Genomic DNA, 27,247 nt, shown 5'->3' on the forward strand with positions numbered 1-27,247 from the left:
TTTTTTACCAGTTTCGTGGCTCAACCTGCCAAGAAACTGCTTATCGGTCCATCCAGTTACTTCTGAGCCTCTGAAAATGTCGTTTTGTGTAAAAATAGCTAATGCAACACTTCTGTGCAACAAGCCTGCACGTCAATCACATCTTGATTGTTTGACATTTCAGAGCAGTACACAAGCACACAAACTCACCTGTAGGATCACCTGCTTGTGTTTGTTTTTACTGCTGTTGTGTAATGATAACTGTTTTTAAACTATAACAAAAAACAACAAGCACTGCGTCACATTAATTTCAGCATCAGTGGAATCTGTCATGTCCTAATGAAAATGCGCTCGTTTTAATACCCTGGATGGTCCTCGGTATAAGCAGCGGATTTCATCCCAGGACTGCTCCTGCTGAAGGTCCAGTGCTGCCTCAGTGAACACCTGCGTCACAGCACATACACCACAGACGCTCTATTACGATGTCATTTGTTACATATTGTGTAAAAAGTGCAAAAATGACAGTAATTTAGAAAGAAACCAGAACTGCAACATAGTTATTAGTTTGATCCGTCTCACATTCGATTGATGAGACTCACGTTAACTACAGAATGCTGTTGACATTAATGTTGACATTAAACTACAAACTGAGATTTGAATAGAATAAGTTGTGTACGTGATCCATGATTTCAGAGTTATTGCTCAGAAAACGTTTGAGCAGAAACAGATCAGCAGAGGGCCACAGCGCGACGCCCGGGGGTCGATCAAACCTACCTTCTTCCTGAGAGCCGACGCCCCTGTGTCTTGGCGTGCTGATGTCACATGTGTCTGTGGCACAGAGAGGGACAGCGTTGTTTCAGCCATGTTAGTTTCAGTACAACGTTCCTCATCCTTGGACTCAACAATGAAATCAAAACAGCAAGGTTTGGAAGGCCGCCCAGCTCCGCCCATGTCATGAAACGCAACACCAGAGCATCTGGGTTAATAGGATGTATCAAATGTGTCATTTAAATACAAACGTGTGTGTCCACAGAAACACCAAACAGATAAAGCAGCCATTAAAGATCAGGTAAACAGATTGCACAGAAAGACGTCAACACGGACGCCCCGGCAGCACGCACACGCGTGTTACCACATCGCACAGACTCGACGACCAAAACTCATCGAACCAACAGCAAAACATCGTCATGAATTTATCTTGGCTTCGCTGCCATGCTTCCACCACAATAAAAGCCCACCAGTTTCCCATCAAAGGTTGATGCTGGTATGTTCTGCATTACTCGCTTGCTTTTATGAACCAGCTGTTTTGTACAGCTGCTGTTTTCCCCTCAAAAATGACCTCTGACAAGAAAGCCTCATTTCTGCTGTTCAGTACCAAAGGAAACTAATTAGGCTGTAAGAAATCTCTTAGTTTCTGTTTCCACTCTCTGCTGTAGAAAGTTCTGTTTCTTTATGACTAAAAAACAAAAACTGGACAGTCTGAAATGATCTGACGTTTTATTTCTTACAATTTAAATCCAAAGAGTCGTGCTGATGGATTCCTGTCTTTTTCTTCATCATGTAGAAAAACAGTTAAATATGTAACGTCTTCATACTGACAGAGAAGAGTGGGCTGTAGGTGGTCCCCCGTTTAAAATGAGTGTGACACCCCTGCTGTGTCCTTTCTTGTTGGATTAGCTGTTTGGTTTTTCTCCTTTAACTGCATCAACATCTGTGCCAAAGGGTCAGCTCCAGCTGCAGGTTCAGTGCTTGGAATGACCAGAGCTTTAATCAGCCCTATTTGCAACACAATAACAAGGAAAGATGAGACTGTGGGCTGTCTGACAAAATCGCTTCAAGCCACTGAAAATGGGAGACAACAGTTAATGCTACGCTTTCTAAACCCCTGCTGAACGTCTGCAGTCACATCTGTACTGTCTGATTCCACACAGCCATAAAGGTGAACATGTGAGCAGAATACATTTTGCTTTAGCTCGGTGCTTGTTGTATTTTTGAACAAACTTCTATCATTTCATGCTGGGTTAAAGCACTGACATATCTTCTTTCACTGTCACACACACACACACACCTGTGCCAGAGATGTGCTACGGCCTCTCTTTGGTTCAGTGGAAGGCCCGACTCTTCCTCCGTGGATGGCCGAACACTTGTAGCACCTCCACTGCCGCTGCAGCTCTGAAGCACAGCCCCACACACAATCCTTTTGCTGCAGGCACTGCAGGTGGTACAGGTGACCACAGCTGGAGAGACAGACATTCATAAACAGTCATTTTAATGTCTATGGATTGTTTTGCTTTTAGCAACAAGTTCCATCTAAGAAAGCCTAGTGAAGGGATCTGTGAGCTGTGGGCCAAGGGTTCTAATAATGAGCCATAACCAAAACTTCTGGCATAATCTGGATGGGGCGGTGTAAAATTCAATCAGTAGACCGGGTCTGCTTTTTGTCTCATAGGGCCTCTGCTGGGCTTTAGCATTACGTGGTTTGCATTGAGGTCTTTCAGACATTATTGCTGCTGTGTGCATTAAGGCACTCCCAGAGCAGGTCATTCTGACTGACTGGCTGTTAATGAAGATCACTGACTGTTTTCTCCTCAACTTATTTGGTTTTCCTTCTCCCTCCCATCATCACTAACCGGTCGCAGCAGATGGCCCCGCCCCTCCCTGAGCCTGGTTCTGCTGCAGGTTTCTTCCTGTTAAAAGGGAGTTTTTCCTTCCCGCTGTCTCCACGTGTTGCTCACAGCAAAATGTCTGATTTTCGGGCTTTTTCTCTAAAAGAATCGAGTCTTTAACTTACAGTTTGATGCGCTTTGACAAAACTGTTGTTTAAATTTGTGTTATTTAATAAACCTGAATTGAATCATTTCAGTTGTTTTGGTCAGGCCATTATCCTCGGACGATGACTGCCTACAAGACTTCACTGATGCTCAATGACAACATTACTTAACTTTAGATTTTGCACAAGATTGCTTAGTTCACTAGCTTATCATGTTGGTAAAACTCTCCATGACGGCATCTTAATCACAAATGGCTTATTGATTATATGGAAAATGATGAGATCATTAAAATTATAGGACACAGACATGAGACGACATGTAACAGGTCATACAGGCTCTGCGGGTGAAGAGCAGATCAGAAAATAGTTATTCAAGATAAAGTTTATAAAAAGATGATTCAGTTTGTTACTTGTTACCAAGACCTGGGTATGATCAGCTGTGAGCCTTTTAAGTCTTAAACATTGTATAAACAAGGTGTCACGACTGATTAACAGAACATTGGTTTGTTAATGTGTTATTCAATGTTCATAAACTAATACTGAGTTACAGTCATGATGCGTGCTAATGACACTTTGGCAATAACAAAAGAAGAAACATGGAGTGCAAACATGATTATACAAAAAGTAAAGGAGCTGGAAGAGTTTCCCATGTAAACACACACACATATGTATACATATATAATGCGTGTGTGTCACCTGAAAACAATGATCTCCTCAGATGCGTCCTGCCTCCTCTTGTACTGCTGGAGGCAGATGTTACAGCAGTCTTGTCGTGGGTGGAGTCCTCTTGTGACAGCAGCACGCAGGTGAGCCAGGGACCAGTGGAGGTCGTAGTTCAACAGATTGGTGGTTGTTTCAAGTAAAGTCTGAAACATTTTTTTTCTTAGTTATGTCTACATTCATGTGCCATAAAGAGTTCAAAATGTGTAATTAGAATAACGTGTTTCCTTCACAGATCAAGGCTAAAGATTATTGTCACACCATGACTACATGAGCAGCACAAACCGCCCGTTTCAACCCATCAGATGGTAATGATGGGTTGAAACGGGCGGTAATGTCTATGCTATGCTGAAAAGGTTTCCAAAGGCATATGTCTGCATTCATGCAAACAGCAACATGTGTGTAAAAGCTCGAGAGGTTCTGATTCATCTGTTTTTGCTCCTGGCAAACAACGATTATTAACACGTCATCATACAATGCTATTGTCCATGGAGACACGTCTCTATAATATGGTTCCTTTCATATACCCAACTCAAACAGCTGTTTAGAGCACAAATATTACCTGCAATTCACACACACACACACAACACTCGTGCCTATGGTACAACAACTTTCCTCCGTGCCCCTGGTACGACAACTTTTCTCGTGCCTATGGTACGACACATTTTCTTCGTGCCCCTGGTACACCGCTCAGAAACACTTTGCCACACACACACACACTCCTCGTGCCTATGGTACAACAACTTTCCTCCGTGCCCCTGGTACGACAGCTTTTCTCGTGCCTATGGTACAACAACTTTTCGCCGTGCCCCTGGTACACCGCTCAGTAGCACTTTGCCACACACACTCTCCTCGTGTCTATGGTACGACAACTTTTCTCGTGCCTATGGTACAACAACTTTCCTCCGTGCCCCTGGTACGACAGCTTTTCTCGTGCCTATGGTACAACAACTTTTCTCGTGCCTATGGTACAACAACTTTTTGCCGTGCCCCTGGTACACCGCTCAGTAGCACTTTGCCACACAAACTCTCCTCGTGCCTATGGTACGACAGCTTTTCTCGTGCCTATGGTACAACAACTTTTCTCGTGCCTATGGTACAACAACTTTTCGCCGTGCCCCTGGTACACCGCTCAGTAGGACTTTGCCACACACACACACACACCACTCGTGCCTATGGTACGACAACTTTTCTCGTGCCTATGGTACGACAACTTTTCTCGTGCCTATGGTACAACAACTTTCCTCCGTGCCCCTGGTATGACAACTTTTCTCGTGCCTATGGTACGACAACTTTTCTCGTGCCCCTGGTACACCGCTCAGAAACACTTTGCCACACACACACACACTCCTCGTGCCTATGGTACAACAACTTTCCTCCGTGCCCCTGGTACGACAGCTTTTCTCGTGCCTATGGTACAACAACTTTTCGCCGTGCCCCTGGTACACCGCTCAGTAGCACTTTGCCACACAAACTCTCCTCGTGCCTATGGTACGACAGCTTTTCTCGTGCCTATGGTACAACAACTTTTCGCCGTGCCCCTGGTACACCGCTCAGTAGCACTTTGCCACACACACACACACACACACACACACACACACACACACACACACACACACACACACACACACACACACACACCTTACCTGTTCATAGTTAAATGTGTCCAGCATACCCAGAATGAGGCCTTGAATCTCTGCCAGCTTGCCTTTGCCATACACTGGATCCTAACAAACAAGCAGGCAGATGCAGTCTGATGTTACGCAGTGTCAGTGAACAGTGTGACCATATGTCTGGTGCTCTGTGGCACAGACAAATAAGATTAAGCTAAATCAGGATGTAAACACAGCCAGTAATTAATTGCTGTGTTGGTATAAACTGCTGCTACTGTTCATAGGATTGTTTGACCAATCTGAACAAACATGTTGTTAAACAGTAAAATAAGTCCAAATAATGAAACGAGCCTTAGCTTGCATTAAACTCAATGCTAACATAATTTAAATGTCGTCAAACTGGGGCGATGTCGGACCACACAAAGAAACCAAGAGTATTTACTACAAAATGACTGGAATTCATGTGAAACTTTTCTCTGTGGGAGCGTCAGTGATGCAGTAGCTCGTCTGGCTCATGATCCGTCACAGACTTTGTAATCAACTGTCTGTGACTGAGAGCAAAGGTTATGCTGGAATAAATTCTAGATTGTGCTGTAGGAGAAGCAGCCGTTCTGATGAACGGTGGATGAACACATCCTTCAGCCGGAGGACCTGATAAAAACGTTTCACTCATCCAGGTGACTCAGTCTCAGCTGACTGCAGGTTTCCACATTTGCACAACGACTGAACTAGCATCACTGAAAGAACAATGGGCTGGGAGGTCGTGGTGTGCCACACTGCATATTTTGGTATCGATCCGATACCAAGTAAATACGGGCCAGTATCACCGATAACGATACTTTTCGATAAATAAGGTGGATGCCTCGTTGAATCGCTAAATCTCAATTGATTTTCATGACCTTAAGTGTTTTTGTGATGTTTCCTTTTTATTATTCAATAGTTAAAACACAGGACAGAATTAGGACAAAGTTTATAATTAAATAAAGAATTGCTCTATTATTGTGGCGGGCGTGGTCTGCGATGCCGCTGCAGGTAGGATGGACTCACCTTCACGTCATTTACTTACCTGGATGACTGAGCATGCAGCAAGACACATGAGGGTGGGTTTAAGAATTTCTCACCGTACTCTGTGTGTGTGTGTGTGTGTGTGTGTGTGTGTGTGTGTGTGTGTGTGTGTGTGTGTGTGTGTGTGTGTGTGTGCATATAGATGCACGGACAGACTGCATACAAACCTGCAGGATCTGTTGAATGATGGCAGGTAAAGAAATAAAGCTGCTCATAGCATTGAGAACCTTCATCGTGAGCTCCTTCAGCACTAAGACATTTACAGACATGATGAATTAGCCACACCAAGAACTGATTCAATAACAAAACAATAACAAAAAAACGCTTGTACAATTTTCTCTCTGATGAGCAACAAAATCACAGCTCAAACAGTCTCACGGATCCTTCTGCAGTTAGAGCTAAACTGTTTTATTTCCTTTGAAACAAAGTTCATGTCGTCAAATCAGCTCCCCACAGTGAGCTAGCCCATCAGTGCTGAGGACTACAGCATATTCATCACCCTGCTCAGCCCCCCGGACATTCTCACTGAATAAACTCAGACTCAGTTATGTCTGCACTGGGTTCACTGCAAGTATATTTGTCTAATTTCTAGTCAAAATATCTCATCACACTTAAAATAAGACACAATCAGCTACAGAGCAACATTTCAGTGAGATATGGGGACTTGTTTTGAGACGGTGCATCTTGGATCTGGAGAATTTTCACTTGTTCCATTGGCTCTTTTTTTCACTTAATACAAGCTCTAAGCTCTGGCATGCAGGATCAAACCATCAGTGTTCAGAACAGTGGAGGGTTCGCTTTATCTCCTGAGCTATGCTAACGTGACCCACCGGTCACTGCTGAACCCTGAGAGCGGGCAGGAAGGACAATGGGAAGGAGGTAATACTGGTCCTGGGTCAATGAAATATTCTTTTAAGGGAGTGCTGCATATTCTATCAAACAAAGGTAAACACACTGAGCTTTGTCTGAGCACATACAGACAAAATAACTAGGATCATTTGACATTTTTAAATGCTCTAGTCTAAAACAGCGGTCTCCAACCACGGACCGGTTTATGCCCGACAACATTTTCATGGACCGGCCTTTAAGGTGTTGCGGATAAATGCAACAAAATAAAACTAGTACCGGTACCGAAAAAAGATTTATTCATAACACACGTGAAAAGACCCAGGAACACCGAGTCAACGATAAAAAGGATAACAAAATAACGCTGAAAACCGATAAAAACCCAGAAAACCAGACATTTCATACCTGAACCTCAACTCTCGCGGCCCGGTACCAAACGACTCACGGACCGGTACCGGTCCGAGGCCCGGGGGTTGGGGACCACTGGTCTAAAATGAGGCGGTAGGACTTTAACTAAAGAGTCTCAGTAGTTTTTCCACCACTGTGGTTGAACATCAACATCAAAACCTAAACTTGATGTGTAACGCTGGCCTGACAGTGTGTTTCACACTGTAGTTGTATTTGTCCCATCTCCTGCCGTAGCACAAGCTTATAATCACTATAAAACTGCACTGAACAAAGGGTTACTAGCTCGTCATATTCAGGTTATTAGGCAATGGCTGTTTTTGGCTTTGTTGAATCACAGAACTGGTCAGTTTGTCTGACCGAGGGAGCTCAGCATCAGTAGCTTTTTATACTTTAACAAAATGTGTTAAATTTACAAAAAGCCATCAGAGAGCTGCACAGATCTGAAAGACTAGAGAGGAAGCATCGTCATAGTGAGGCATCTTTGTTTACATGTGTAGTGATGCATGCAAACTGTTACCGTCAGAGGTGTGTTTAGCATTGAGCCCCTTTACTTGTTTCTGAGACGCCATCATTGTGTCCAACAGTGGAAACCAGAGAACCTGTGAGATAAGGAAAACAAGGAATAACTAGCAATGCCAGTTCTTCACAGCAAGCGTACCCGCGCACAGCACCCACCTCTCTCTGTTTCTGGTCCAGGCCCTGACAACTTCGATGACAGAAGACAATGATGTCATTCACAGACTCCTTTAATTTCATCAGCACCGATTCAGTTCTTACAGCCTCGTCCCATCTCCCATCCTTCGCTCCACTGTCACTCTCAGCAGTCAGAGCACACAGTGTTTCCTTCAGGGTCTTCACAGAGAGCAAAAAAGCTTTTTGACACAACAATTACATCCATAAGACAGCAGCAGTATAACAACCTGGTCTTTCACTATTTTAAGTATGAAAATGTTTTACTTCACAATGAAAAACACTGTCTGTGTAAACACCAACATACCACTTACAGGTCACTTTGTTACACGTGTTCATCTGCTTTGCAATGAGAGTATTGACTCAGCCAATCACACAGCAGCTGCTAAGTGCATTCAGGCCAAGCTGCTGAAGTTCAAAGTGAAACTGGGAAGGTTTGGGTGCAAAGTGACTTTGAACATGGTTGTTGGTGACAGACAGGCTGATTGATGGGCTTGGATTTGCCCACAAAACCATCTTGTAGGGTTTACAGAAAAGAAACTACCCAGTGAGCAATTCTCTGAGCAAAAATGCCTCATTGATGCTGCAGTCTGAGGAGTATAGGTATTCTGCATCGAGCTGATGCGAAGGAAACAGTAGCTCAGATGACGGCTCATTAAAGCCAGTTATTCTTAAAGGGCTACAGCAGGAGCCGATTACAGGAGGCACCACTTCAGCTAAGAACAGGAAACTGAGCCAACACTTTTCACAACAGAAGCCAGGAAACACTAATTTGATGAGCCGCAATTTCTACAGCAACATTCAGACAGGAAGATCAGAATTTGACATGAACATGAAAACATGGATCCATCCAGCCCTGTGTGTAGCACACTTTAGGTCTCTAAGTACCAATTAAGTTAGAACTGTGCGACACGACAGAAATCTCAGATATGTCACAGTTCTCGTCCCGAGAACGATATAAAGCACAGCTTTTCCTGTCAGCTCAGTGACTCTTGGGCAGCTTGTGTGAAGTGTTTTCAGCTGGGCGTCGAGTGTTTTGACCGATGCATTAAACGATACATTTCTACACATAAGTTGTAACAGCCGCCATCTTCTCTGGTTTTCTCTATGCCTGCATCCACGCGGTGACCATCCAGACCATGAAAAAATATTGCCGTAAACAGTTTTGCGACGCCGCGAAACAAACAACAGCGTATAATATGAAACAATAGATGTTTTCATTTTGTCATATCGCACAACGCTTAATTAAACATTGTTTAAATGCTACATCCTGCCAAAGTATTGCCCGTCCCTTTACAACCACAGTGTACATGATGGCTGCTTCCAGCAGGATAACGCATCACGTCACAAAGCTCAAACAATCTCAAACTGGTTTCCTGAATATACTCAGATGACCAGCTCAGGCGGTAGAGCAGGTCATCTACTGATCAGAAGGTTGGTGGTTCGATTCCTGACTTCCCCTAGTAAAATATCCTTGGGCGAGATACATGCATGTGTGTGAATGTTAGCTAGAAAGCACTTAGAAAAATGTGCTGGTGTGAATGGGTGAATGCACAAGTTGTATAAAGCGCTTTGAGTGCTCAGAAGAGTAGAAAAGCACCATATAAGAACCAGTCACCCCGCCCAGAGGACCTCTGGTGTGAAGATCAATCAGAACCTCTGACGAATGTTTCAGCACCTCGATGCCACCAAGAATTAAAACAGCTCTGATGTCAAAAGGATGTGACAGCGTGGCAGCCCAACAAAGTGGGCAGTAAGGCAGTAAGGTCATTGCTTGTTGTCTCGAGTTAAAAAGGTTTACGATTAGAGCATAAATATTGTAGAGTCTTTACCTCACAGTTTAAATCGCAAGTGTTGCTATATAAATCAGCTGAATTGGTATTTTGATGTTATGCTGTTACCTCTAATGAGACAGCAAATGCTCCGTGAACATCTCCTTTCATCTCCAGCAGGTAGGCTGTAGCTTCGTTGCAGTGGTGCTTCTGAGTTATCTAGAGATAAAAACATTGAATGTTTAACACGGTCGCCTCAGTCTGGCTGCAGGATGCTTACCTGTGCAGTCACGACTAACATGCTGCTTGATTCTTTCCACTGAGCTGCTCCAGCTTGCTGTGTTTATGATTGACACTCAGGGTGTAGCTCATCCTTACACCCTGTGTAATTTCTTATATTTGAAAACACCCATTTAAGACTTGTGAATTTAAATTTACATTTTAAATCGTATTTCCTACACTGTGTCGAGCATGCGTGCACTGTGCACAGTCAACAGCAAGAAAAAGAGTTCAACTGCATTTAAAGTGTTCATCCTGACTCTAGGCAACAATTTCATCATCACAGCTGCGCAGACATCTCTTCTTCTTAAGATGAGGTTAGTTCGGTGTCCTGGTGGATCTGTAGATACATAACAGACTGCAGTAAAACTTCTAAAAAAGCAGCTTGAAGGCAAATGAAGCTATGAAAGACTACAAAAACCTTTAATCTTCTTCCCACCTGAAGAGCTGAAACCCAGTGAGTTATCTCAACGACGAGAACCCCACAGCTTCTATCGCGGCTTCTACCGCGGCTTCTATCACAGCTTCTATCACAGCTTCTATCGCGGCTTCTATCACAGCTTCTATCAGAGCTTCTATCAGAGCTTCTATCGCGGCTTCTATCACAGCTTCTATCGCAGCTTCTATCACAGCTTCTATCCCGGCTTCTATCACAGCTTCTATCGCGGCTTCTATCGCGGCTTCTATCACAGCTTCTATCGCGGCTTCTATCGCGGCTTCTACCGCGGCTTCTATCACAGCTTCTATCACAGCTTCTACCGCGGCTTCTATCACAGCTTCTATCGCGGCTTCTATCGCGGCTTCTATCACAGCTTCTATCGCGGCTTCTACCGCGGCTTCTATCACAGCTTCTATCACAGCTTCTATCGCGGCTTCTATCACAGCTTCTATCACAGCTTCTATCACAGCTTCTATCACGGCTTCTATTGCGGCTTCTATCGTGGCTTCTATCACAGCTTCTAGCACAGCTTCTATCACAGCTTCTATCGCAGCTTCTATCGCAGCTTCTATCGCAGCTTCTATCGCAGCTTCTATCGCGGCTTCTATCACAGCTTCTATCACAGCTTCTATCGCAGCTTCTATCACAGCTTCTATCGCGGCTTCTATCGCGGCTTCTATCACAGCTTCTATCACAGCTTCTATCAGAGCTTCTATCGCAGCTTCTATCACAGCTTCTATCACGGCTTCTATCGCGGCTTCTATCACAGCTTCTATCGCGGCTTCTATCAGAGCTTCTATCGCAGCTTCTATCGCGGCTTCTACCGCGGCTTCTATCACAGCTTCTATCACAGCTTCTATCGCGGCTTCTATCATAGCTTCTATCGCGGCTTCTACCGCAGCTTCTATCAGAGCTTCTATCAGAGCTTCTATCGCGGCTTCTACCGCAGCTTCTATCAGAGCTTCTATCACAGCTTCTATCACGGCTTCTATCGCGGCTTCTAGCTCTGCTTCTATCACGGCTTCTATCGCGGCTTCTATCAGAGCTTCTATCACAGCTTATATCGCAGCTTCTATCACAGCTTCTATCGCGGCTTCTATCACAGCTTGTATCAGAGCTTCTATCAGAGCTTCTATCACAGCTTCTATCGCAGCTTCTATCGCGGCTTCTATCACAGCTTCTATCACAGCTTCTATCAGAACTTCTATCAGAGCTTCTATCGCAGCTTCTATTGCAGCTTCTATCGCGGCTTCTATCAGAGCTTCTATCACAGCTTCTATCACAGCTTCTATCAGAGCTTCTATCACAGCTTCTATCGCGGCTTCTATCACAGCTTCTATCACGGCTTCTATCACAGCTTCTATCAGAGCTTCTATCGCGGCTTCTACCGCGGCTTCTATCACAGCTTCTATCACGGCTTCTATCGCGGCTTCTATCAGAGCTTCTATCACAGCTTCTATCACAGCTTCTATCGCGGCTTCTATCACAGCTTCTATCACGGCTTCTATCGCGGCTTCTATCAGAGCTTCTATCACAACTTCTATCGCGGCTTCTATCAGAGCTTCTATCAGAGCTTCTATCACAGCTTCTAACACGGCTTCTATCACAGCTTCTATCACAGCTTCTATCGCGGCTTCTATCAGAGCTTCTATCACAGCTTCTATCACAGCTTCTATCGCGGCTTCTACCGCGGCTTCTAGCACAGCTTCTATCACAGCTTCTATCGCAGCTTCTATCGCGGCTTCTACCGCGGCTTCTATCACAGCTTCTATCACAGCTTCTATCGCGGCTTCTATCGCGGCTTCTATCGCAGCTTCTATCACAGCTTCTATCGCGGCTTCTATCGCGGCTTCTATCACAGCTTCTATCAGAGCTTCTATCGCAGCTTCTATCACAGCTTCTATCGCGGCTTCTATCACAGCTTCTATCGCGGCTTCTACCGCAGCTTCTATCAGAGCTTCTATCACAGCTTCTATCGCGGCTTCTACCGCAGCTTCTATCAGAGCTTCTATCACAGCTTCTATCGCGGCTTCTATCTCTGCTTCTATCACGGCTTCTATCGCGGCTTCTATCGCAGCTTCTATCAGAGCTTCTATCACAGCTTCTATCACAGCTTCTATCGCAGCTTCTATCGCGGCTTCTATCGCGGCTTCTATCGCGGCTTCTATCACAGCTTCTATCAGAGCTTCTATCAGAGCTTCTATCACAGCTTCTATCGCAGCTTCTATCGCGGCTTCTATCACAGCTTCTATCACAGCTTCTATCAGAACTTCTATCGCAGCTTCTATCGCAGCTTCTATCGCAGCTTCTATCGCGGCTTCTATCAGAGCTTCTATCACAGCTTCTATCACAGCTTCTATCACAGCTTCTATCGCGGCTTCTATCGCGGCTTCTATCACAGCTTCTATCACGGCTTCTATCACAGCTTCTATCAGAGCTTCTATCAGAGCTTCTATCGCGGCTTCTACCGCGGCTTCTATCGCGGCTTCTATCACAGCTTCTATCACGGCTTCTATCGCGGCTTCTATCAGAGCTTCTATCACAGCTTCTATCGCGGCTTCTATCAGAGCTTCTATCAGAGCTTCTATCACAGCTTCTAACACGGCTTCTATCACAGCTTCTATCACAGCTTCTATCGCGGCTTCTATCAGAGCTTCTATCACAGCTTCTATCACAGCTTCTATCAGAGCTTCTATCGCAGCTTCTATCACGGCTTCTATCGCGGCTTCTATCGCGGCTTCTATCAGAGCTTCTATCACAGCTTCTATCGCGGCTTCTATCACAGCTTCTATCGCGGCTTCTATCGCAGCTTCTACCGCGGCTTCTACCACAGCTTCTATCACAGCTTCTAACACGGCTTCTATCACAGCTTATATCACAGCTTCTATCGCGGCTTCTATCGCGGCTTCTATCACGGCTTCTATCACAGAAGCTGGCTTCTATCGCGGCTTCTACCGCGGCTTCTATCGCGGCTTCTATCACGGCTTCTATCAGAGCTTCTTTCGCGGCTTCTATCGCAGCTTCTATCGCGGCTTCTATCGCGGCTTCTATCACAGCTTCTATCACGGCTTCTATCACGGCTTCTATCGCGGCTTCTATCACAGCTTCTATCGCGGCTTCTATCACAGCTTCTATCACGGCTTCTATCACAGCTTCTATCAGAGCTTCTATCGCGGCTTCTACCGCGGCTTCTATCGCGGCTTCTATCACAGCTTCTATCGCGGCTTCTATCGCGGCTTCTATCAGAGCTTCTATCACAGCTTCTATCAGAGCTTCTATCACGGCTTCTATCGCGGCTTCTATCAGAGCTTCTATCACAGCTTCTATCACAGCTTCTATCAGAGCTTCTATCGCGGCTTCTATCACAGCTTCTATCACGGCTTCTATCACAGCTTCTATCGCGGCTTCTATCACAGCTTCTATCACGGCTTCTATCGCGGCTTCTATCAGAGCTTCTATCACGGCTTCTATCACAGCTTCTATCGCGGCTTCTATCACAGCTTCTAACACGGCTTCTATCGCGGCTTCTATCAGAGCTTCTATCACGGTTTCTATCACAGCTTCTATCGCGGCTTCTATCACAGCTTCTATCACAGCTTCTATCACAGCTTATATCACAGCTTCTATCGCGGCTTCTATCGCGGCTTCTATCGCGGCTTCTATTGCGGCTTCTATCACGGCTTCTATCAGAGCTTCTATCGCGGCTTCTATCGCGGCTTCTATCACAGCTTCTATCACGGCTTCTATCGCGGCTTCTATCACGGCTTCTATCGCGGCTTCTATCACAGCTTCTATCGCGGCTTCTATCACGGCTTCTATCACGGCTTCTATCACAGCTTCTATCAGAGCTTCTATCGCGGCTTCTACCGCGGCTTCTATCACGGCTTCTATCACGGCTTCTATCGCGGCTTCTATCAGAGCTTCTATCACAGCTTCTATCAGAGCTTCTATCAGAGCTTCTATCACAGCTTCTATCAGAGCTTCTATCACAGCTTCTATCACAGCTTCTAACACGGCTTCTATCACAGCTTCTATCACAGCTTCTATCGCGGCTTCTATCACGGCTTCTATCGCGGCTTCTATCAGAGCTTCTATCACAGCTTCTATCACAGCTTCTATCACAGCTTCTATCGCGGCTTCTATCACAGCTTCTATCACAGCTTCTATCACGGCTTCTATCAGAGCTTCTATCGCGGCTTCTATCACAGCTTCTATCACGGCTTCTATCGCGGCTTCTATCAGAGCTTCTATCACAGCTTCTATCACGGCTTCTATCACAGCTTCTATCGCGGCTTCTATCACAGCTTCTATCACAGCTTCTATCGCAGCTTCTACCGCGGCTTCTATCACAGCTTCTATCACAGCTTCTAACACGGCTTCTATCACAGCTTCTATCGCGGCTTCTATCGCGGCTTCTATCACAGCTTCTATCGCGGCTTCTATCGCGGCTTCTACCGCGGCTTCTACCGCGGCTTCTATCACAGCTTCTATCGCGGCTTCTATCACAGCTTCTATCGCGGCTTCTATCGCGGCTTCTACCGCGGCTTCTACCGCGGCTTCTATCAGAGCTTCTATCGCGGCTTCTATCGCGGCTTCTATCACAGCTTCTATCGCAGCTTCTATCGCGGCTTCTATCGCGGCTTCTATCACAGCTTCTATCACGGCTTCTATCGCGGCTTCTATCACAGCTTCTATCACGGCTTCTATCGCGGCTTCTATCACAGCTTCTATCGCGGCTTCTACCGCAGCTTCTACCGCAGCTTCTATCGCAGCTTCTATCGCGGCTTCTATCACAGCTTCTATCACAGCTTCTATCACAGCTTCTATCGCGGCTTCTATCGCGGCTTCTATCACGGCTTCTATCACAGCTTCTATCACAGCTTCTATCAGAGCTTCTATCGCGGCTTCTATCACGGCTTCTATCACAGCTTCTATCACAGCTTCTATCACAGTTTCTATCACAGCTTCTATCACAGCTTCTATCACAGCTTCTATCGCGGCTTCTATCACAGCTTCTATCGCGGCTTCTATCGCGGCTTCTATCACAGCTTCTATCGCGGCTTCTATCGCGGCTTCTATATATAGCTATAGAAACTATGTTCTACCCAGACACACTCAAGATTACTCCATACATTAACTAATGCAGCTGTTTATGGAATAATTTGGTTTTTAACTTCTGTACACAGAAACATGCAAAGAAGAATTATAATAGTACTTGTATTGCATCTTCTAGTCTGTAGTGCTGGGAGGTGTGGAGAAAGCTCAGAAGCTGGTCTGGGGCAAAGCGGCACATTAAATCCAGCAGAAGCTCATGGAGGTCACCTTCTTGAGGTAAGATGGACCCTGAATGAGGGCCTTCCCTGAGAAGAGCAGATGACCACATAAGGAGAAGAAGAACATAATTAGGATGAGAGAGAGAAATGCAGGATTGATTCAACTTTGTGCATCTGCAAGTCTGCTGGCTTCTGCTCATGTCCAAGTGATTTTCACTATCAGATGCTGAGCACAAGGGTCCCCACAAAGCTCTGTGCAAACATTTGCGTGCCTCCCAATCTTTCCTGACGACACACTCACAGCTGGACAATTTACATGGCACCAACTATGCACCTGACTTAAACAGGAGTATAACAGCAGAACTACTTGGCAATAACATCTCCAGCTGTGTCTGCAAGAGAGCATAATCAAAGCTTAAGACGGCAGATGGTAAAACGCACACCGTACCGTGGCTCCAAGAGGCAGTTGAGGAAATTGAAAAGCAGCTGATCATCCTTGAGAGAGAGAGAAGAAGAATATTTTACATAATCACTCAAAAAATAGGAGAATATCAGAGTATAAAGCACCAATATGTCTTATTAGGAAACAGTTTCTATGCATTTAACCTGCTTTGATGGTGAATGGATCGATTATATAGCACTTTTCTACTCTCCTGAAGCACTCAAAGCACTTTATACAACAGGCCTCATCTAACAATCACACACCGGAGAGCGACTTGGGGTTAGTATCTTGCCCAGGGATATTTGGCATGCTGACTGGAGCAGCCAGGGATGGAACCACCAACCTACTGATGTGATGGAGACCACTGCTTTCTCTTCATCCCTGCTGAATGATCTTTTTTCTAGTTTTGCTTTTCTAGTGTCCTTGTCAAAAGATTGTATCACAGGTTACAGGTAGTCCAGCTCCTCCAGGATGTCACATTCACACAGGTTTGCTGCGCCTCAACATGAGAGGAGACGAGCTGCTACATGACAAGAGCCAAACAGAGCTCTAGATGGGGATCAAACCAGAAGCAGGACTAGTATCTGTTCCTTTGTGTGAGCAGGGACAGAAATGGTAAATGTATTTGTATAGCGCTTTACTAGTCCCCACTAGGGACCCCGAAGCGCTTTACACATCCAGTCATCCATCATCCACACACTGATGGCAGCTACATTGTAGCCACAGCCACCCTGGGGCACTGACAGAGGCGAGGCTGCCGGACACTGGCGCCACCGGGCCCTCTGACCACCACCAGTAGGCAACGTCGTCTTGCCCAAGGACACAACGACCGAGACTGCCCAAGCCGGGGCTCGAACCGGCAACCTTTCGATTACAAGACGAACTCCCAACTCTTGAGCCACGATCGCCCCACAGAAAGAGCACTACCAGAGCTCACTGTGACACAACCCTTACACAATCACTGTTTAGCAATCCTCCAAAAACTGGTCTTCAGTTTCATAAGAGTCAAACTATCTCAGCATCCTCTGATAGGAGCTCTGGCAACGGCTCTGAAAGAGGGACTAAAATTAGACTTGAAGCCCAACATTATGACTTAAGAGACAAATGAACGGAAACTGGGAGGCTGTAGCTCACGAGTTAGAGCATCTACTAATTCTAAGGTTGGTTGTTTGACCCCTGGCTGCTCGAGTCTGCATCTGTGGACAAGATACTGAACCCTGCTCTGCAATTCACTGATGAGAGTGTGAATGTTAGATAAAAAGCAGTTATGGAGAGAAAAACATGCATGTGTGAATGAGGCATGCTGCATGAAGTAGAAAAGTGCGATATGAAGACTATTGTAAATACTGTACTGTTTACAGCCCTTTGGAAAATGCACAACATATGTATTTTATCTGATACACAACAAACGAAGAAGGCAAAGGTTTGGACAGCAGTCCTCAGGTTTTAATATTTGTGCTGTTCGAGGCTTTGATTAGGCTTCAGAAACTACAACGAGGAATAACATCAGTATTTCTGTTGACCTCACCTGAAGCTCAGAGACGATGTCCTGCACCTCGGAGGTGAAATGAAACAGCACTAAGTCAGCTGATTTGCTGGGGTCAAGGGTCACCACGTCCTGTGAAGGTATGTTACAAAATGTTTTGGTATTTTTGGTCAGACAGTTTCATCCTTCATTCATCCTCCTGAATTTGCAAATACAGACATGTGGAAAAAAGGGAAACATTTAAAAATAGCAGCAAACTGGGATTCAAGCAGACTGCAAGTGCTTCAACTATTAGTTCATGTCTACTTAGTCTCTGAGTGTTTAGGTTGATATTTTGTAATCCGTTTTGCATCTGCAATCACAGAATATTTCAAATTCATTGACCAAGATGAGATCGGACTGTCTGAGAATTACAGCTGTGTTTACACAAAGACCCCACGAGGCCATGTTGGTTTTTTACTTTGTTTTTATTTATATAGCACATTTAATAACAGCAAAATGTTGGCCAAAGTGCTGCACAAAGATGAAAGATTACACAGTAACAAACAATATCAATGACAGATTTGCGTCACCTCTCTGAAGCAGCCTGGACTCAGACGTGGCCAGGAGCAAGAGATCACTTGATCTAAGAGCTCAAATAAGGCTGCAGCCAGTCAGACAGATACTCTGGAGCCTGACCGTTCAGCACTTTATATTCATCAATAAAATGTTGGATTTAATTCTAAAGCGGACTGGGAGCCAGTGCGGCGAGCACCGGGGAAACGTGTTTGCGTCTCTTCGTGTCAGGAGACGAGCTGCAGCGCTCTGGACCAGCTGGAGCCGTGCTAGACAACGCTGGCTAACAGCTACATATGAAGGATTACAGTGGTCCATAAAAGCGTGAACTGCCCGTTTTAGTTTTTTAAAAGATAAGAATGATCTCACCTTGGATAAGATTTAAAAAAGGACCGCTGTACAACAGAGTTAATCTGTTACTCAAAGGTAAACTTATTATCAGGGATAACCCCCAGATTTTTGGCATGCGGTTTAACACAAGGTGCCAAAGTGTGCAGATCCGGGGTACTAGAATAGCAGCTTGATCCAAAGATGATCGCTTCAGTTTTTTCCTCGTTAAAATTAAGAAAATTTGAGGCCATCCAGGTCTTAACTTCGTCGAGACACTGAAATAAGGATGAGCATGTGTGTCAACTGAAACCAAGTGTTAACTGATGGTGTGCTGACAGAAGCATCAGGATAACCTGTGACGTGTACAGGGCGCGCTGCAGACTGCAGACAGCAGCTCAGAGTGCAGACGGGAGACGACCACAGAAAACTGCAGAAGCAACCCGAGAGATCCTCAAGACAAGAAGATAGCTAGCTCAGTGGGTAAAGTGTTGGACCCGTGATCAGAAGGTCAGGGGTTCGATTCCCCTGAACGGCTACCCTTGAGGTACCCCTGAGCAAGGCACCGTCCCTACACACTGCTCCCCGGGCGCCTAATGGCTGCCCACTGCTTCACTGAGTGATCAGGTTCAATGCAGAGAGGAATTTCCCCACGGGGATTAATACAGTACACATTATTGTTATTCATCTAATCGTGATCCAACGCAGCAGCTTCAGAGTGAAAAACATTATTTGTTATGTACTAAGACTTTCTTCCTGCAGTGGCACATCAATGCTTAACCCTCGGTAAGGCAAGTGCAGGCATGGAACCTCCCAAACTCAGACAGCGTCCGGTTTCCTTTCTCTGAATAGATAAGACTTCATTATCATATCTACTACATACATCCTGTGTTTGATCTGTGTAGGGTGACTGCATTTCTGCCTGGCAACAGGGTAATAAAGATGTGGCAGGAAACTATAGGGTCTGCTTCCTGTGTGGACTGAAATCATTTCTACAAGAATAAAACTAACAAAAGACCAAAAACAGCTGTTGATTTCTTTTATTTAATGCACTAAACACAACAAGAGAGAACCGCAAACAAGGAGCAGCTTGAGGTGTCAACAACAAAAGCCTGCCAGAGCATCTACAGACAGGAAACAGCATCTGTATGCCCATAGACGAAGGACATCCAAGACATCTGACGGACCTTCAGACCAGACTGATTTCTGAGCTTCTGTCATTTGGGACAGTTAAGGCCACACTGTTGTTAAACCTCTTGAATTAAAGCTTCCACTTTAATCCCATGTTGATTGTCTTTCATGTTGAAGCACAAAATTACAAATACTTGTACTAACTGTCGACCCTTCACAGTAACAGTGACGCATATATTGCAAATACACGTTTGTAAAAAAAGACTTTGAGTCAAAAAAGAAACCAAAGTGGACTCACATCAGTCAGAGTCAGAACAGGCTCTTTTGTGAACACTCTGCTATTGACAGAGTGAGCAACCTACAGCCTGCTAACCACTGTCAGAAATGTTAGAAATCTCTCATTAAACACCTACCAATGTGACCCATTTAGCCTGTGACTGTCACACTCAACCCACCATCTACCACAGTAATAAGCACCAGGATGTAATGCACAGCTGTGTGTGTGTGTGTGTGTGTGTGTGTGTGTGTGTGTGTGTGTGTGTGTGTGTGTGTGTGTGTGTGTGTGTGTGTGTGTGTGTGTGTGTGCACTAACCCTTATGTGCTTCAGCACTTTGCTCTTGACTCGTTGTTTTTCCTCGTGGCTGTATCCAGGCATGGACAGCAGGTTGTGGATGTAGTTAAAGATTTCCCACTGACAAACAGTCACACTCAATTATTCCATAGATATAATATCTACATATACAGCATAATACATTTGCAAGTTTACACTTTTAAGTCAAATGACCTGAATAATCTCACCTTTCTGAGGGGGTCTTTCAGGTAGCAGTCAATGATCATGTCATACTGATGATTCTTCTCATAAAGAAATTCACAGATTTGGTAGCTGGTGGCAAAACACATGATAATAAGAAGAAAATCCTGCAGCATTGCTACCATTTGAATTACATGATGTGTTCATATATAAACTCTCTCAGCTGTTTTCACAGGTAACGTATGTAAGGCAAAAGATCCACACTCCTATATGTGTTGATGTGAAAATGCACAAGAGTGAAATTGGTGTATCACAAATATGTCATGCATATCAAATACTGACAAAGTTAAAGCAGCAATAAAACACTGTGTATTTTCTCTCACTCACATGGCTTTGTGCTTTGCACTGTTCATACGGACAAATCTATCAGTAACCTTCACATTTAGAAACTTCTCAACTTTCCCTTCTCTGAGTCCAGGTTTACACACGATTTCAGGTTTTTGCCAAACAAATCCAAACTCTGCTTGGTTCATCTGTTGCCCTCAGTGTGCACTTGTTTAAAGCAAGAAAACTCAAAGAGACATTTTTCCTTCAAAGGCTGGTGGAACCACAGCAGTCAGTTAAATCAGGAGTGAACTAAAAGTTGCTCATGCAAAGTTTGCATACGTGTTGATAAATGCTGCAGTTAAAAGTTGTTAAAACTGAATTCTCCTTCGTTGTGTTCAGCTACTTACAACTTGGCTTTCTCTGCCAGCATCAGGAGTCTTTCTTCATTAAACTGGACCACGCCCCCGACCTGCAGGAGCTCCAGCAGAACCTTTAAATCAATCACAAAGTTAGTTATTACGCTTGAATCAGCAGCTGAATGCAGTAGTTGTGGTCAAAGGTTCTCATTTACTCATCAAGGGCGAGCTCTAATGACGCAGCATCTTTAGTGACTCGGGTGCTCAAGTCTGGATTTTCTCTAATCTACGAGGTCTCACAGTTATTAAAGATGTATTCTGTACAATCAGCCGATCCTGGAAGGAGAACCGTTCAGTGAAACGATGATCCTGCCCACAGCTGTATGTCAGACAAGAACACCGCTGAAGTCCAGCAGCTGCTCGCTGCCGTTTACAGACTGTAGTTAAAAGAAGGAGGGATGCTGCGCTGTGGGAAACACAGACTTTCAGATGTGCTGCTCCGAATGCCAAATTCAAAATGAGCTCATGTTTGTCTTAAAACGGTTCCTTTTCTCAGTGTAAACATTTGGTGTATTTTCTATGATGTGTGAACAAAGCTGAATACTGCTGCCAGCATCAGCCGTAGGGCTCCGAGGACCTGCACTCCCAGCAGTCCGTGATCCTGACGCACATTTACAACCAGAGCACAAAGCAGGCGACCACGCCAGTGTTTTAGAAAACGCTGCGTCTGGTTCCTGTGCCAGGAGGTCGACACGCTGGAGCTCGCTGACGCCTATCGGCACCAAGGCAACTGTTGAGAGCGGCGAGCAAGCGCAAGGTCACGAGAGAGACGGAGGTTTGTGTATTTAACCTGCTGCCTTTCAGTGTGTCGGGAATCATCGTCCGGACAACAAAGGAACTCCAGCACCTGCACAGACAATGAGATCATTGAAAGATCAGAAAGAGGAAAGACAAACCAATTCATTTAAAGACTCAAAGGTGAAACGTCATCGACTTGTTTTCAGGTCATAGTCGAGAGTCCGTCTGGCTTAAGTCTCGTTACATCTGCGAGAGGGTAAGATGTGCTGTTGCTAAGACTAGATCATCTTCAATCCTTCATATGTTACACTAATATGTTAATAAAGTCTAAACACTTTGTGTGCACAGACACGACTTTGCCAGAGGAATGAACACTTTGCAAACAGAGAGGTGCAGGCGGCTGCCTGATGCAGTTCACCTGTACAGATACGCTCAAGCTGTGAACAACACAGAATCAAAAACTCATTTATTTCAACACAAGTAAGCAAGCAGAGAAAACAGGTTTGTGTTTGTGCTACGTCACACATCTGGAAGCTGCTTCTCAAGGAGAATAATGGTTCTAGTTCCTCCTCTAAATCCAGGCAGGATTCGATGGTGTGATCCAAATTAGGAAATCAATCTGTTCATGGTCATGTGTTTTTGTGCTCAGGCCGTGAGGTAGTCAAATCAGAAATGCTGAATAAACATTGAAATTGCTTCGAGGACGGCCTAGCTCAAAAAAAGACTGAACGTATAACAGCTACTGGTCACCTGATCAAAGAGCTTCCTGTTCACAAACAGGGTGTTGTCTGGTTTGGCCAACTGACGAGCTAAAAAGGTGAAGAGCCCGCCCACTTGGGAGGGAGTGAAGTCTGCGTTGTCCACCATTACCTAGAGAAACAGAAACGCAAACCACAGTCATGACTGCACCGACGTTTGCCATTAAGTCCGCTTTATTTCCCAAATATGGTAAAAAATAAAGAATTTCTTATTTTGGGTTTTATCTACAGCACTGTGCAAAAGTCTGGAGCCAGATTTAGTTTCTGAAGGACTTCCAAAGTGTTTTCAGTGCAGTCCTGGTCCCAGACCATTTCCATCAACTTAACACTGAATCACTCAGTCAAAGACGCAAGGACTGACGTTTTCAGACTATTTTTTATTTGCATCCACTAACTGGATCTATGAAATGCCAAAGATAGCGCAGCGGTTTTGTTTAATTGGTGTTCAGTGTGTCCTTCACAAAAGTGTGAGGCCTACAAACAAACAGATGAAGAACAGCATCTGAAAGTCATGTCCATAAGAAAGACCCGACACACACAGGGTGTCGTGTCAGGAAGGCTGTGGGGCAGCTGGAAACAAGAAGAGCAGAGTGTGGGCGGCCAGCGCTGGAAAGCCGCCGCCACACATAGTAATAAAGAGTTCTTCACAGCCGGCGTGTGCGTCCTGTGCTCACTGCCCACATTGTCGTTTTACCTGAAGTAAGATGTCCACTATCCTCTGCTGGTACTCAAGGGCCTGCTTGTCATTTTTAAAGTCCTCAAATGTCTAGAAAGAAGTGAGAACATCATAATGAGTGAAGAACAACCATAAAAGTAACATTTCCCTTTTTGAGGGAAACTCCCACATCGGTCTGCACTCTGTGGTTATTAGCATACATCTACACTTGTGCCCTAAAGGTGATCTTTCAGGGTACTGTGGTGGTCTCCCAGTGCCGACCTGCCGCTTCACGTTCACTCTGCCTCTCTGCGTTAAGGGAGCGCCACTTTTCCTTTCCTTCAGAGGACACGGAGCACACACGTTGTCGTCTGCGTCCTTAGCTGACACGCCTGGTTTCCTCTGCCACTCAGTATAAAACTCCAGGCATCATCAGATCGTTGTAGTCGCACACACTCAGTAATACTTAGCGTGCAGTTTTCCACTTCCCTGACGTTTCGGCCCAGTGCCCAAGTCTTGACTTTTCCTGACCCCTCCCCTTTGCAACCCTGCCTGTCAACTCTGATTCCCACTGCAAAGCAAACAGACATTAAAGAAAAGGCTGGACTCATGTTAAGCTTGGAGCTCCCTGCATACCTGCTCAGCTCCCCTGGCATCACACTCTTCCTCCTGTTTGTAAAGTAAGCTGTGTTGGAGTCCTCTGACACAGTAACAACTGTCAGAAATGACAGTCCAAAACACTGACCCGTGAATTCAACGTCTAAAAACAAAAAATGTGCATGTTAGCATTGAAGCGCACTGATAAATGCTGTGTGACGGAGCTAGCTAAGATGTGAGGAACTTGGAGAAGTATCTATATAAAGTTATCTACTCCAAGTTGATACCAAAGAGCTTAACTTGACGCCCAATAAACCCAGAAAAGAATTTGGATACTGTGCATGCAGAGCGCACTGTGTTTGATCACTGTCTCTGCATGCTGCTGCTCTGTATGCCCACTCTTTGTAAGATTCTTTATGTTCATGATTGTCGCTGTTTGCCATATTTAATGACAGACGATCTTCCCAGGGGAATTTGCATCTTCTCCTGCAGTCGAACCAGGGAAACCAGCCAACTGGGTAAACCATTAAACCATCAAACCACGCCAGGCTAAACCACAAACAACAACAAACAAAATAAAAACCCAGATCTGAATACATTCTGATTACATTTAAAATTTTAATCTCACCATGGCGAGAACATTGAGAAATTCCCTGGTGTCAAAGTGGAGGAGTGTACGAATGAATGGGAAAACGTCCTCTTCCTCGGACGAGTCGGCTGAGTGGAGACGGATTAGGAAGTCAAAAACCTGACAGACACAAGAACATGTCAAACATTAGTTACCAGTGTTTAGAAAAAAGGCATCACTGAAAGGTTTCTCTGGGATTAATCCACGGATGTTCCCGGTGACTGATTTCTGCGTCAGATAATCCGATGAGACAAACCAGCGAGTCTAAAACTCCCAGAGCTGCTCAACAGATGATGCCGTAAACAAACCCTTCTAACAGTCACACCTGAGGCGATGCTGAGCTGTGTGGACCCTGCATGTTGTACCCAAGCAGACAGAAAAAACAAGAAACAATGTTAAATGTGATACAAAAGTGTGTCTGCTGGAATGCTGACGACGAGGACGAATTTCACCTTTCAGCAGAGCAATGACCCCAAATGTGCATCCAAAGAAAAAAATGGCTTCACACGAAGATTAAAGGTTGAATCTTTTTTAAGATTTCCTTTGAGTTTGAGGATCACAAATCTGATCTCAGATCATCGTCTGGTGTTCCTCTAACAATCCCAAACTGAATCACGCTGTGAGTGATGATCTCCAAGACTTGAATGCCATTCCTGCTTTCCCTTCTGGGAAGGCCCTGACCCAGAAGGCTTATGAGACTAAATTAGTCCCTATTATAGTGAGCATGATAGTGTGGCAAACATCCAGCTGATTTTGAAAACAGGCTGGGAGGGCACTGACCCAACCAGCTATATTCCTCTGCTATATCACTAAAACTGTCCTTAGCCGTGTTTCCTTACACGCTAACATCAGCACATCGCTGTGGTTGGTTGTGTCCAGTTTACTCTGCTGGAGCGTCTCGTGACTGGTGCTATCAGAATGAACTGAACCGGGAAAAAATGTGTTTAACCAGCTAGTATTTCTGTTACCAACCAGCAAGAGCAACAGTCTTCACTGATAATAGACGTTCACAGTATTGATGGACCTGCAGGCGCTGTGATTTATAATCACAGTACAGCGTAGTTAATCAGTACAACTGTATCTGCATACCTGGTTCTTGACTTGAACCACAAGGTCTTCTGGGATATCTCCAAGTGGATACGCCCTCCCTGCAAGACAACAGCTACGCGCGCACACACACACACACACACACACACACACACACACACACACACACACACCATATATTGTCAGATATATGCATAAACAGTGGTGTGTACATAATACAAAGATTCGACTCAGGTGCACAAACCTAAAGCCACGAGCTTAAAATCACAATAAACGTTCGACTGCTCGTCCACAGTAAACGTAGCATTTATGCTAAACAGGGGTTTATGCTACAATAAACTGAGGATGAGTTACCTTATGTACACGAGTAGTTTGTTTCCCATTACCACGTTCTCATCTAACCAAGAACAGAAATGCAGAGATTTATTTGATGAAAAGCTTTGCTATCAAGATGGACAACAACGGATCAAATGTGGTTTTTACCTGTTAGGCTCCTTCCCTCCTTAAGTGTTGGACCAATCACTGCAAAGAGTTTCTGAAATAAAGAGGATTTATCAATCAATGAATCAATCGATTCAGATGTTTTTTTAAAGGTTTGTTAAAAAAGAAAAAGCTTTGGAGACGATCAGTGAACAAACTGTTACCCATCATGCACCAGTACGTGGTGCAGATGGAGGCCCGTCTTCTCCAAATGACTGAATCAGCTCTGCTGCCATGGCAACCCTCTACATCTGCCTGACAGACTGCCGAACAAACGGGATTTTTATGAATCATTCTCATTTAAATCCACGTAGATGGAAAAACTGAACTGAATGCAGTGTTCATCTCACCATCTCACCTAAATGTTCATTAACCTTTATTTCTGATGAAATGAGACGATAACTAAATAAAAACTGATGCATAAGGACAAAAACTGATGAAATGACACTTTGCCACTGAATAAAAGTGAGAGGAAGCCTTATATTGTCTCCTGCCCTCTGACTGATACTGTAAACATTGTTGTAGTGGCTGTACTTGGATAATGACAATGACGTGAGTTCGGCTGTTGTCCCATTCTTGTCTGATAGCAGATTCCTGCTGCTCAACAGTCCCGGGTCGCCCGTGTTGTACTTTTGTTTTCATGCCTGCACAGACCTTCAGTGTTTATAGAGTTGCTACTACAAAGCCATGCTGTGGGAATAGATGTAGCATGAGGTTTAGCATTGTCTTGCTAACAGACATTGTGTGGACATTCTGATCTAAAACCTGTGCATACATTTCAGCTCTGATGGAGCCTGTGTTGCATACTGTTGATTAATGAGTATTTGTAGATGCAGTTTTGCAGATTAGTCACGCCGCCTCACTAACATACCTTTTTATACCCAATCACATCGCTGGCTTTTTGCTAAGCAACCACATTAGTCTCATCCATCTTTTTAGTAACACTTACTTTTCGTACTTTGGAACCTTTGTTGTCTCTTAAAATGACACATTTTCATTACTCGAATTCATGTCAGACAATAAAATAATGCTTCTGTAAAGAAACTGCCCTGCTA

The 27,247-nt window shown here is 44.7% G+C and overlaps 1 protein-coding gene across 4 annotated transcripts in view; it reads right to left on the reverse strand.

Annotated features, from left to right (window-relative positions):
• The window catches only part of vps8 (VPS8 subunit of CORVET complex), a 73,766-nt gene that overhangs the window by 2,256 nt on the left and 44,263 nt on the right, over positions 1–27,247 (reverse strand). For 3 of the 4 annotated variants that reach the window (XM_086260116.1, XM_086260115.1, XM_086260117.1), the window contains 22 exons: positions 26,196–26,247; positions 26,067–26,109; positions 25,755–25,827; positions 24,666–24,785; positions 23,480–23,551; positions 22,778–22,897; positions 22,080–22,136; positions 21,281–21,363; positions 20,594–20,678; positions 20,388–20,486; positions 17,825–17,914; positions 16,303–16,349; positions 15,797–15,941; positions 9,993–10,082; positions 8,077–8,253; positions 7,919–8,000; positions 6,315–6,397; positions 5,116–5,196; positions 3,446–3,615; positions 2,048–2,216; positions 754–807; positions 343–423 (listed from right to left, as the gene is read on the reverse strand). In XM_086260116.1, the coding sequence (XP_086116242.1) occupies positions 343–423; positions 754–807; positions 2,048–2,216; positions 3,446–3,615; positions 5,116–5,196; positions 6,315–6,397; positions 7,919–8,000; positions 8,077–8,253; positions 9,993–10,082; positions 15,797–15,941; positions 16,303–16,349; positions 17,825–17,914; positions 20,388–20,486; positions 20,594–20,678; positions 21,281–21,363; positions 22,080–22,136; positions 22,778–22,897; positions 23,480–23,551; positions 24,666–24,785; positions 25,755–25,827; positions 26,067–26,109; positions 26,196–26,247 (2,073 nt within the window). The other variant, XM_086260118.1, reaches the window with a different exon arrangement.

Source organism: Aulonocara sp. 'chitande type north' Nkhata Bay, linkage group LG13, assembly GCF_057382095.1.
Source record: "Aulonocara sp. 'chitande type north' Nkhata Bay isolate Kocher_YH1m ecotype deep benthic linkage group LG13, A_spYH_male_GT1.1, whole genome shotgun sequence".
Classification (NCBI taxonomy): domain Eukaryota; kingdom Metazoa; phylum Chordata; class Actinopteri; order Cichliformes; family Cichlidae; genus Aulonocara; species Aulonocara sp. 'chitande type north' Nkhata Bay.